Raw genomic sequence first — 13,626 nt, forward strand, 5'->3', positions numbered from 1 at the left:
ATGTTTACTACAAAGTACCCATCTGGTAATGATAAAAGAAAAAGAAAGAAAGAGGAGGAGGAAGAAAAAATTAAACCATTAAAGGGATCGCTTCAAAAACTTTGGAAGAAAACCAAACAGTCTGATGTGCCTATAGAAAAAGACGAGTCTGAAATTGTAGAGAAGGAGGTGTCTCAAGTTCAAAGTACTTTTACACAAGAACATGAAGTAGTTGATGAAGAGTGTGCTAATGAAATAACTGAACAAGAAACCGAAGTGATTGAAAATGAGGTCATCGAAAATAGAGAATACACTAATCCTAGTGAGTTTGTTCCTCTGTCTTGGAATATTTGTGATCCTCGGGTGTGGGATGGATTAGATAGTAATATGAGGGATTTGCTTGTTGAAAAGGGGCCTATTAAAGAAAATATTGTTATTTTTCCCAAGGATAAATGCAGTAGGGGGTTTTCAACGTATTATTATGATCAAAAATTAAGAAATGGAGAACTTGTTGATAGAAAATGGTTATTTTACTCAAAATAATTAAATAAAGTATTCTGCTTTTGTTGTAAAGTGATAAAAACTGCTCGATCTAAAAGCAATTTAGCAAGTGTGGGAGTAGATGACTGGGTACATTTAGGTGAGAAGCTGAAGCAACACGAAGATAGTCTTGAACATCTTACTAACCTGAAGGCATGGGCAGAACTCCAAGTTAGATTGAAAACAAATCAAACCATTGATAAAGAATTGCAAGAGCAAATTAAAAAAGATACTGAACACTGGAGGCATGTTATGATCAGAATAATTGCTGTTGTTAAACGCCTTGCAATGAATAATCTGGCATTTCGTGGGGAAAATGAAAAAATATTTGAAGATTCGAATGGTAATTTTTTGGGTTTTCTTGAGTCAATAGCTGAGTTTGATCAAACAATGCAGCACCATTTCAGACTCATTCAAGACAAGGACATTCACTATCATTATCTTAGTCACAAAATACAAAATGATTTGATATTAATGTTGGCTTCGAGTGTAAAGAGTGTGATTTTAAAGAAAATCAAGGAAGCTAAATATTTTTCAGTAATTCTTGATTGCACTCCTGATGCAAGCCGTATGGAACAAATGACTTTGGTGATTAGATGTGTTGATGTTGTGAGTTATCCTGTAAAAATTGAAGAGTATTTTTTAGAGTTCTTGAATGTGGAAAATACTTCTGGGTTGGGTCTGTTTGGTGAGTTAGAAATTGCTCTTAAATCTCTTGATTTAAATATCAATGATGTGAGGGGACAAGGGTACGATAATGGTTCTAATATGAGGGGAAAACACCAAGGTGTTCAAAAAAGATTACTTGATGTTAATCCGAGAGCTTTTTATATGCCTTGTGGTTGTCATTCTCTTAATTTGGTACTATCTGATATGGCAAATTCTTGTGTGAAAGGTAAATCTTTTTTTGGAGCATGTCAAGCTTTATATAATGTGTTTGCTAATTCCACTAAGAGATGGAATCTATTGCTTGAATATGTGGATGACTTGACTTTAAAATCTTTATGTGTGACAAGATGGGAAAGTCGGATCGAAAGTGTTAAAACAATAAGAACTCAAGCTCCAAAAATAAGAGACACATTAATGAAATTAGCTGAAGTTTCTGATGACCCAAAAATATGATGGGATGCTGAAAAATTAGCGTCAAATGAGTTTTCAAGTTTTGAATTTATATTGAGTTTGGTTATTTGGCATGATATTCTGCACAAAATTAATTTGGTGAGCAAAAATTTGCAATATGAAGATATGCGTCTTGATGTTGCTATTACAAATTTTAAAGGGCTGGTTTCTTTCTTTGAGAAATATCGAGAGAATGGGTTTACATCAGCTATGATTGATGCTAAAGAGCTTGCTAATGAAATGGATGTTGAACCTGTTTTTTTGATAAAGCGTAGGATTAAAAGAAATAAACAGTTTGATGAAAATCCTGACACCGAACGGGAACAACAATCTGCCTTGGAAAATTATAGATTATTTTCTTGTACTAGTGGATATGGCACTTTCTCAACTGAAGGTAAGATTCGAACAAATGGAACTTTTTGAGTCTGTGTTTGGTTTTTTGTTTGATGCAGCGCGGTTGATTTCTTTGGATGATGAAGGACTAAAAACTTGTTGTCTGAAACTTGATAAGTCCTTAACTCATGGTGATGCTTGTGATATTGATGTGAAACGGTTGCTTTCAGAATTACAAATTTTACAGGAGATGCTTCCAAGTGTAGCATATGAATGTGAAATACCATGGAATTCTCTTAAAGTTTTAGAATTTGTGAAGAAGATGGACATGTTTCCAAATATTTTAATGGCTTATAGGATTTTATTAACTATACCTATTACTGTGGCATCTGCAGAACGGAGCTTCTCAAAATTGAAGTTGATTAAGTCTTATTTACGGACAAGCATGACTCAAGATAGGTTGAATGGATTGGCAATTTTGAGTATTGAGAAAAATATACTCAAAAGTATTGATGTGGAGCATATAATCGATGATTTTGCTTCTAAAAATGCGAGAAGAGGACATTTCAAATGAGGATTGATGTGTTGCAGGTTTCCAATTCAGGATTTTATTAGGATGAAAAAACATGATTTAAACATATGTAATTTTTGTTATTTATGATATACTCATGCCACTAGTTTTGTGTTTATATGATATCACCTGATTTAGTATATCTAATTTCAAGTTGCTTGGAATTTTTCTTTTTATATTCATATTAGTAGTCTTGTATAAAAAGGCTCATAAAAAAATTTCGCACTAGGCCACCGAAATCTCAGGACCGGCCCTGTTTGTTTCTATCCATTTTATCTCAGAATCTGATGACTCTAGGTTTTGCAGCTTCTTCGTTTAAGACTAAATACTATTCACCAAGTATGATTTCAAGTTTTGCACTCTTCCTCTTCATTTTAACCTCCTTACCATCATCTAATATGAACTTGAAAATGTACACATCATCATATTTTATTTCATAGAATCTTTCATGTTTCATCATTGTGAAGACAAAATATGACCATCTTTTGGTTGCTTTATTCTTGACTTCTAGGAGGTATACTATTCCATTCTCTAGAAAATATGTCAGCTTTTATCTTTCTTTGCTTCCATCATGAGAGTTAGTCATAATTTGCACATATTATACTCTTTCCAGATTCTTTTGCGTGAGTTGTTCATCAGGTTTATCAGTCAAGGAAAATGGGTCCCTAATAACTACATGTTGCCCATTATACACTTTGGCATATTTTAATCCAATTTCTTCTTTATCACCTCCTTGCCTTCCTTTTGATTTTGATATAAGAAAGTCCTATAGCATTTGATTTTCTCTGGAAGGTGTTGGTTTAGCTGACTTTCATAGAAGCTTCTTCTTCTTTTATAAAGTAAGAGAGTCCAAATCAACTTGAGCAATGTTAGAGGTTGTAGAAGTCTTAACAACTTTAATAGTATCAAAGATTGTTTTCTTGGGATTTCCAGAGGTTGTATCTTCAGACGTCGGAGTCTTCAATACTTTGTTAACATGAGAAATGTCAGAGGTTAACTTATCAGCTTCTATATCTTCAGATTCAGACTCCTCAAGCCTCTTTTTCTTTTTAGTAATTTCTGTCATCTCATCCTCATGTGCAGACATATCATCATAATTATGAAAAACTTGCATAGAAGAGTCAATTGATACATTGGAAACATCATGTACAAGTTTGACTAGAAGAGATGGGGCTGTCAACTTTTCTTTTGCCCTTGTTCTTTAGATCAGCATCAGAGATTGCTTGATATCTGGTTCTTGGTCTATCTATCTCTGAGTTAATTATCTATTTCTCTAATTATTGTGTCTTTCTCTTTGGGTCTAGGAGGCTTCTTCCGTTTGTCTGATTGTCTCTTGCTCTTTTCAGCAGCAAGTCTTTCTGCCTATTTTTTCAACCTTCTAAAGTTCATCCCAGAATTGTCTTTCAAGAATAATCTTTTTACAATTTCTTCATTAAGGGCTTGGATCTTTATAATGTGGTGTAGTCTGTTTTCTTGCATGAATTTACTGGTATCATCTCCAGTTTCCACAATCCTGTCGGCTTTGGAATGTAAAAACAATTTACATGTTCGTAATTTATTACGAGATAGAGGGGTGTAGACGACAATCATGTACCCAGTGTTACAGTGTATGGTACTGATGTTGGGCATTTGTTACACATTTTTCTTAATTGTATATTTACGAAAGTATGTTGGGGAAGTATGGGTCTAGAATTTGACACTTCAACGAATTTGACACTTCAACAATCGAATCATGCTCGGAGTGGTTGCTGCAGAGGCTAGATACAGAAGCACACGATAAAATGAAGCAAATAGCTACAGTTCTGTTGGGTTTTTGGAATGCCAGAAATATGAGTCTGGGAGAATTAGGTAGTAATTCCGGGGTTACCGATGCAATGGATTGTTAAGCAGATTTGTTAATAGCGAAAAGTGCAGATTCAGAAAGGTAACAAAGCTAATAGAAGGAAACAAATTTACTAGAGGAGTCCTGGTCATTAGGTAGCCCGCTCTAAAGGTAGGCTTAAAATGAATGTGGATGTATCTATTTACGACGGAGTGATGAGTTTTTGTATTGTTATGATTCTACGTGACCATAAGAAAGAGTTTTACAGCGCAAAAATCTGCGTCGAGGAGGGAAAGTGACAGTGGTTGAGGCAGAACCAAGCTATGTATTGGAAGCTATAAGGTGGGTTCTTGACACAGGTGTCTCAGATGTGAAATTTGAAAGTAATTAATTTCATACTTTCAGTGCAAGCTATAAACCAGGGAACGATGAAGTACTTGGAAGTGGGGAACATGCTAAAGTATTGTGAGAATTCTTTTATCTCAGCTGCAAAAGAACAAATCAACAAAATAGCCCATATTTTTGTTAGAGTATCTCGTGAGATTAATTGTTTTAAGAGTAAAGTGCCTTATATGTACCTACACTTTAAGCCAGACACCACTTACAATATCAACTTTCAATAAATACCACTTGCACTATTCAAAGTTTCGAAATTTTTACAAAGTGTGTATATCCGTCAATTTAGACTAAAACCGTTAACTTTTTTAAGGGATTTTCCGTCAATTCTCTGTTCCAACAGCTGTACTCACCCAAATCTTTTTAAATCATTATAACCTTCTCTACAACAAACACATGGTGTGCTATTTAAAGGAAATTAGACGGGAGAGCACGATATGTACCGGGTTACGAACTGCAATATTGCATGTGGTAGTTTCAAAAATACAGTATTGTAAGTGGTGTCTCGCTTAAAGTGCAAGTACACATAATGCACTTTACTCTTGCTCTAATGATTTTTCTTCTCAGAAATTAGTGTTTGGAAAATCTCATGCAGGGTGCTTTGGTGAGTTGAATAAAACAATCTATTTCAAAAAAAAAAAGAAAAAAAAACCACTGTACTACTACACATGGTCGATATAAAAGTGTAGTAGTAGTAATTTGAAAGTAACGTCGAGAATAAAAGCCTGTCCATAAAAGAAAGAATAAAAGAGAAGCAAATGATGGGGTTTTGATGAGATCGACGAGAGCAGATTGAAAATTAAAGGCAATGACCAAGTATTTGAGTATCGCGCATGCACGCTACAGATTTCCAATATTGACAATTTGCGACAGGAGGACCTACTGGAACTTTTTTGGTGACAACTGACATGTACTTTTGTATTCATGTTCCTTATCTATGGTTTTCTCCAGCACTTTTACTGGTAATGTTTTTTATTAAAATTTTATATAATTTAGAGAAAATTAAGAAAATTACTCCCTCCGTCCCTAAATACTTTTCCTTTTTGTACTTTTCACGTTTGCCAACACACACTTTTTATCGTTAATATCTTTCATTTCGTAGTAGCATTAAATATAAAAACTTCACCGTATTAAAGTACTCGTGAATACGAATCTAACAAGATCACTCATGACTATATTTAGTTTTATAGATTAGATGTAAATTAGTAATTTGTCTCATGTTATGAACAGTACCGACATTACAAATAGGAAAAGAAAAAAGATACGGAGGGAGTAAACTTCAACAGACAATTAAAAATTTATACATCTTTATTAAAAGTATTTAAATATGTATTTTTCTGGAAAAATATAATTCATCTTTATAAATAAAAAATATTAAAGTCATATTAAATATTTATACTAAAAGTATTAATAAATATGAATTTTTTCCTTAAATAAGTCGGTAAAATTAATTTAACCAAGCATGGGATAAATTTAAAGGAAGTGAGGAGGGGGCATGGTGAGGAATCCACACCACTGAATTTCAGAAGAAAAAAAAAAATTCCTAGTGTTCTAATCATTGATTAAAATTTATGATGAATTGTTTTAAATTCGATTGAAATCAAAAATACGTTTACATTCACTTTTAGTTTTCGTTCAGAATATCTATTCCATCTTCACCTGTGAAAATGATATTAGTTTCTACTCGTATTTATGTCTCATTTGAATTTTTGTTGATCTTGTACATATATTATCTTATATTTATATAATTTGAAGTAATAAAAAGTTTATTATCCCTTCCAATTTCATTTGATTATTTTTCACATATATTTAATTTTTTAAATTTAATGACCAAAACTAAAAGTTTTATTTTTCCTAACAAAAATATAAATAACAAAATTCTAATAAAATATACTAAAAATATTAATATTACTAGGCAAAACCCTCGGAAAACAGGGCATGTTAAAAACGTACAGCATGGAAATGCAGCTCCCCGGAGGCAGTAGACAATTGATTGTGAAAAACATGAGAGAAAATGAAGGTAATGTAATTATTACACAGACAATTGTTCAGCCATTAGTAATGTTTTTGTGACCGACCAATCTATTCATTCATTCACCCACTTATTCATTCAATCAATACCCTAATTATTGCTTCACTACAGGCGGCAGGAGGGGGCAGACCCTACTTTCTCCTATGTGTCTATAACTATGCCTGTATCAGTACTCCTCTGTCCCGGCCAATTCTTTACGTTTAGTTTGGGCACGGAGGTTAAGAAATTTGTACAAAGAAAGAAAAGTGGATGAAATGATAGGACTCATTGATTTTAATGTATAAAAATGAGATAGTTGAGTAAATGTAGTGTGAAAAAAAGTAAAAATAATATAAAAAAGGAGGAAAAGTTGAGAAATAGTGGGAAACATTGATTATTTTTGGTAAGTTTTTAAATGTAAATAATTGGATTAGACATGAAAAAGGAAATCATAAAGAATTTGGTTGTGACAGAGTACTTATTATAATGCTTGTTACTCCCTCCGTCCCAATCAATTCTATACAATTTCCTTTTTGGGATGTCCCATCATTTCTATACATTCCCAAAATAGCAATTTTTTATAATATAAACCACTACTCCACCCACTACATTCTCTCACTATCTCCATTCTATAAGAGTAAGTCCAATGCTAGATGCTATATATCTATTGCTATTGCTATAATATAGCACCAAAAAGTGTTTTTTGGTGCTAAAATAAAACTTGCACTCCAATGCTAAGTTCTATAACTTGTTTCAAATTTAACCAACTCATTAACTTTTACCTAACTTCTATATAGAACCAACTCTTTAACTTTTACCTAACTCATTAACTCATTAACTAGTTTCCAATTTCAATTTATTGATGATGTGGCAACATGGATGGATCCATCCTTGGTTTCAAATATAGAACCAAGGATGCATCTATGCATGGATGCATCCAAATATAGCACCCCTTTGGAGTTGAGTTTTTTTACTTTTGATGCTATAATATAGCAATAGAACCAAGTATAGCATTGCATTGGAGTTGCTCTAATAATAAAAACACTATTACACCTACTACTTTCCTCCACTACCTCAAATCTATTATTAAAAAATATGTGGGTCTCACCACTTTACCCACTTTTCATCTAATTTTACTCATTTTTTACACTTTTTCTTGGTCTTCGTGTCCAATCCCAATGTATATAATTCATTGGGACGGAGGGAGTAATACACACTTTTAATAATTGATATATTTAATTTTATATTAGAAGTAAATATGAAAACTTCATCATATTAAAATACTTACAAATACGAGTTCAACAAGACTACATTTAGTCTTATAAATTAGATGTAAACTAGTGATTTTTCTAATGTTATGAACAGTACTGACATATCAAACAAGAAAAGTAAATAGAGATGGAGTGAATACTCCCTTTCTCAATTGTTTACATTAGGGGATGAGGCTCTTCACCCATTCTAATGCCCTCAGAAAATATAGTTTGATAAATTATTTTGAATTTTTTTTCTTAATATATATTTACTATCTAAATTTTTATACAAAAAAATTCAAAAAAAAATTATGAAACTATGTTTTATATGAATCTTAAAATGTATGTCGAAAAATGCAAAAAGTGTTAAAAGGAAAATGAGAGACAAACGGAGGACCACAAAAAAAGCCAAAAATATGTTGCTCAATCTTTTTCTATGGAACCGCGTATATCACATCATTTTCCTAATTATAAAATATATTAAAAATCTTACAATACTTATTCTAAAATATAAATATATTAATATATACTATGTCCCTTCTTTTGTCATTTTTGACTTTTTGTGGTCAAATTGACTCAATTTGACTGAAATTTACATATATTAAATAATTGAAAAAAATTATATAAAATATATTACTAGAATCTACATTTATTCTACTTTAAGGTGTATTTTTCAATTTTTAAAATTCATGTAAGGATAGTTAGTCATTACCGGTCAAAATTTGGTCAATTTGATCATAGAAAAGTCAAACAAGACATAAGAAGTGGGGCGGAGGGAGTATAAGTTATTAATCATATACAAACTAACTCATAAATAAAAACTAAAAAATACAAATTCATATAATTATTTTATCTATATTTATTATTTTAAGTCAAATATTCAATTTTCTAATATAAAAACATTCTCTCCTTTTCTTTTTGCCATTCAAAATGTCCATATAAAACGGGACATCAATATAATTTACAAATCGAGACTCCAACAACCCCAGCAAGTTGAAATGAATAGAATATCACATAGAGAAAGGCCATGGTAATGATTGTTTGTGTCGCAGCTTTGTCTCCATATCGAGTGCAGCTTTGATTCTATATTCATGTATATCATCCCTCGAATAAAATATTCCATATGTCCCCCCGCATTTCTTTACCTTATTTTTTGGTACATTTTTCTACATTCATTTAAAATATAGTTCCATAATATATATTTTTTTCACTGAATAAAAATTTGATGTTTAAACTTTTATTTAAAAAAAATATTTAGGAAAAATTATAAAATTATATTTTATAAAAATCTCAAAATACGTGCAAACAGTGAATGTCATATACTACGGGTGTGAAAACACACAGAGTGAGTAGTGATCCTTTGTCAAGGAGATTGTAGGGGTGTATGATATGTATGGGACATGCCATGTAGGGCTGTAAATCGATACGGACTATCCGGTGTCTCGGCTCATATCCGGCTCGAAAACATGATACATGTCTCATATCCGTTTTGAAAACGATCCAAATCTGGCGGAAAAATTAAGCCCGTATAATATATGATCCCGGATACGAGCACGCTTATACCCGCTCAGATTCGGTCTCATATAACTTTTCATAATATGATCCAACCCGAATAACCGAATATGATCCACGGTTCATATTCGATTCAAATTCATATACATATTATATTTTAACACCATCATATTTGCAAGTAAATAGTCATCATTTTATAAAATTTTAATATCTTATTTAAGTTTATATCTTCATAAAATATGATTTATTTAATGTGATCATACTTATTATCTTCATATATATTTAATAAATGATATATATCAACATATAACTATATGTTTTAATTTAAAATTATTATACTTTATAATATTATGTTTACTTAGACTAATGATAGTTATTTGAACAGCTGAAATAATAATGATACTTAGTGGTAGTGGATCATATCTGGCTCATATTCGATGGATCATAAACTACCCGGTTAAAAAATCGAAAATACGATACTGGATCATATCCGGTTCAGATCCGAATCTCAAATACCCGGGATCGGTTTAGATCCGAATAAAACGATCCCGGACCCAAATCTGGACAAGCTAAATATAATATGATCCGGTACTTGAGCAGAGGGGTACCCGGGATCACCCGGATCATTTTACAGCCCTAATGCCATGTCCACCTCGCGCCCCAAAAATGTTTGGCATGACTCATCACAGTTAAATCAAGCCCCATTTAGCCTTGACCACCCATCCTCACGCGACTCCATCACCTATTATTGTTTGAAACTTTTCCGTAGGCTAGGCCATTGGGCACTAAGCTATGGTGTAGTAATGTGTAAAACAAGTTACAACACCTTTTTATCTCGAAATACATACTCCCCATTCTCTTAATAATTTTTCTTTTTTTTTTATCACGTTTGCTAATGTACATTTTTGATGATTAATATTTTTAATTTTGTATTGGTAGTAAATATAAAAATTTCACCGTATTAAATTACTCATAAATACGAAACTTACAAGATCACTCATGAATATATTTAGTGTTATAAATTAAACGTGAATTAGTAACTTGTCTAATATCATGAACTGTGCCGACATCTCAAATGAGAAAAACTTTTAGAAGATAGAGGGAGTACTGTACAGAAAGATACAAGCCCGGTTAACGGACCAGCAAAACACAAGGGGATTATGATTATCACAAACCGAACCATATGTTCAAACCACGCCATTCATTTTTATTCTCAATTAAATGTTCATTTTCTGATATTCTTATTTATTAAATAATAATAATTATTAAATTGAATTTTTTGAAAATCTACAAAGAAACCTAATAATTAAATTTATCATGTTTTCTAAAATGAATTATTGAAACTAAATGAGTAGAATCCTTTGTGATGATGCCTGAATGCTCTGCAGTTAACCAATACAACAAAAGAAATTATTTTTGGACCTGACTTTATTCATAAATTTTAAATCAATGATATTCATTATTCAACTTTACTTCTACCACACTATACGGTTAATCAATCAGATAATATTAAATATTTTAGACGAATCAAGGGACACGCCTAAATTGTAGACCAATAATATTTATTCTTCAACTTTATTTTTATTAAATTTTAAACAAGATATTAACCACATACAAGTTAATCATGAATTAACCAATATAATTTTTCATTTTATAATATAATCATCGTCTCTTTTTGATTATCAAATTATAACTTATCTAAAGAGAATTCTTTTCATCATCTTATCAGACTCTTTCTAATTATCTAAATAAAATTCATCTGATTAAACTCATTTTTATTATTAATTAAAATCCTTCTTATCATCTAATTACAACTGACCACATAGAAGAGATATCCAAACAAAGTGCAGCCATCCATGACAATACAAAACTCTATCCAAGATTACAATCATGTTCAAAATTTAAAATCAAACCGAATAATCAATTTAAAACAATTCTAACTAAACGCATACTACATCATATCAATAAAATCATTTTTAATAGATCCAACATTGTATAAACTTAAACATAATTAAATGAACCTGAGAAACAGATACTCCCTCTGTCCCTCTCATTTCTTTACGGTTACTATTTTGGGATGTCCCTCTCATTTCTTTACGTTATTATAAATAGTAAGTTTTTCTCATTATTACACTCACTATTTTCCTCTACTATCTCATATTTAATAATAAAAACAACTATTACACCCACTACTTTCATTCATTATCTCAAATCTATTATTAAATATTGATAGGTCCCACACTTTACCCACTTTTCATCTAACTTTACTCATTTTTTATACATTGTCATGGTCTCCGTGTGACGTGTCCCCCTCCAATGTAAAGAATTGAGGGGGGCGGAGGGAGTACAAAATATTTGAATATTTTTTAGAAAAGAAGTAAAAATCATAAAACAATATTCAAATATTATCATGTTCAAGTATTCAAAAAAAAACAAATCTACCGGCCTATCTATAATGATTAATGATGTTGCAAAGGCTAAAATACATTTTTACCACTCAGGTATGCATCAGTGGACACAACAACCATAAAACTTTCAAAAAAGACGGTATGCATCTGTCTTATTTTCCCAATCCACTCTGCACCTTCATCAACATTTTGATTGAACATAGCATCATCATCACTGATGGCATAATCACTGTCTGACCACCCCGGCCACTCCTCATCATCTTCATCCATATTAAAAAACCTCATTGCTGTCTCTTTTCTCATAGTCAGCAGGACAAATATTCTCAAAATCTTGGCTACTGAGGTCACGATCATCGTCTTCCTGATCATTGAAATGTTTGACATATATGTCGGCGCTGTAGTTGTTTTTCTGTGCATAGCTCAACATCAAATTAAAATCACCAGCATTTTTCAATGGAACCAAGCCAGTCTCCAAACTTTTAGTAGGAACTCTAAAATACAAATTCTTGAAGCCACTGTAACCCAAAACCTGCACTTTCTCCCCAATGTCGTCAATGGACAGTTTATCAATAGCATGAAAATCATAGGTACTCAACTCACCATCCACATACTCTGTTCTTGGCAACCACCTCAATTTCCCCCCATGATACAGCCTTATGCTCAGCATGTCCTCATCAGGACCTAAGTAAACAAAGCTTTTAACTATGATTTACATATGAAATACAGTGTACACCCCAAAAAGCAAGCAAACAGAAAACTAAACTAATACATACAATCGGCAAAATGGTAAGATCATTTCCAACAAACAGAACAGCTAACACATAAATCGGAGTGAGTACATATATTGCAGCCATTATAACGCAGAGAATCTAAAGCATAGATAGTTGAGTAGATGGACTGAACTTACCATATGGAGGAGAATCAGTACTATCAGGTGGTCGGATGGTCATGAATGGACGCACAATCATCTGTGGTGCTCAAATGCAGCTGTTCTTGAAACCCTAAAACTATCGCCAAAGCCGAGAGAGAAGAGACTGAAGTATGCTTTCCTAATTCAATTTCTATTTTGAGTGTACACTTCAAACACACAAGTTAAGTAAGTCACATGGTCGATTGTTTACACCCCAACTACCACTCACTCTCTCTCAAAGCAGTTGTAACACACACACTTCCGGTTTGCAGCTATTTTGCTCGGTTGTGGCCGTTATGTCCGTTTTTACGTATTTGCATGGCCGAACCGTCTTTTTTGAAAGCTTTATGGTTGTTGTGTCCACCGATGCATACCTGAGTGGTACAAATGTATTTTAGCCTGTTGCAAAAAGTGAGGTGCTATACCAGCCATGACCGGGTCCGCTCTGAATTCTGATCATCTGTTGTAAGTTGAGTCTAAGTTTGTACTAGTAAGCTATTGAAGCTAGTGCAGCTACCTACAGACGTATGCACATTGTATTATCCCATGCATGTACTAGCTGCTTTCCATCTCTGCCTAAATTTTAAGATACGCCATAGATACTCTGTCCTGGCTTCTAGATTTTCTAGACAAAGGAGTAGACTGGGAGCCTCGCCTCCTATGTGGTCATCAATGTATGTGTGCGTATATGTACATCCAGATTTGTAAGCCGTCAAGTCTAATCACAATACCTCACTCTCTTTTTATACCAGTACTCCCCCTTTATATACATTTG

General features: G+C 32.5%; 2 protein-coding genes across 2 annotated transcripts; one reads left to right on the forward strand and one right to left on the reverse strand.

Annotated features, from left to right (window-relative positions):
* Positions 1 to 1,641, forward strand: LOC135152270 (uncharacterized). The gene is made up of 2 exons (XM_064092128.1): positions 1 to 436; positions 554 to 1,641. Exons 1-2 carry the CDS (start codon positions 1 to 3, stop codon positions 1,639 to 1,641), a joined length of 1,524 nt encoding a protein of 507 aa, XP_063948198.1.
* A 10,311-nt stretch (positions 1,642 to 11,952) lies between these two features.
* On the reverse strand, positions 11,953 to 13,207 carry LOC108218225 (uncharacterized). The gene is made up of 2 exons (XM_017391135.2): positions 12,849 to 13,207; positions 11,953 to 12,622 (listed from the first exon to the last, which is right to left on the reverse strand). Exons 1-2 carry the CDS (start codon positions 12,907 to 12,909, stop codon positions 12,213 to 12,215), a joined length of 471 nt encoding a protein of 156 aa, XP_017246624.1. The 5' UTR covers positions 12,910 to 13,207; the 3' UTR covers positions 11,953 to 12,212.
* Between the last annotated feature and the right edge of the window lie 419 nt (positions 13,208 to 13,626).

Source organism: Daucus carota, chromosome 4 (genome assembly GCF_001625215.2).
Source record: "Daucus carota subsp. sativus chromosome 4, DH1 v3.0, whole genome shotgun sequence".
Taxonomy (NCBI): Eukaryota; Viridiplantae; Streptophyta; class Magnoliopsida; order Apiales; family Apiaceae; genus Daucus; species Daucus carota.

What these genes read in the sequence shown, in the direction of transcription:
- LOC135152270 (XM_064092128.1), top strand. Translation starts at nt 1, where the DNA reads ATGTTTACTACAAAGTACCCATCTGGTAATGATAAAAGAAAAAGAAAG. An exon ending in TTTTCCCAAGGATAAATGCA is followed by an intron (nt 437 to 553) that starts GTAGGGGGTTTT and finishes TTTGTTGTAAAG; the next exon opens with TGATAAAAACTGCTCGATCT.
- LOC108218225 (XM_017391135.2), bottom strand. Translation starts at nt 12,909, where the DNA reads ATGATTGTGCGTCCATTCATGACCATCCGACCACCTGATAGTACTGAT. An exon ending in TACTGATTCTCCTCCATATG is followed by an intron (nt 12,623 to 12,848) that starts GTAAGTTCAGTC and finishes TTGTTTACTTAG; the next exon opens with GTCCTGATGAGGACATGCTG.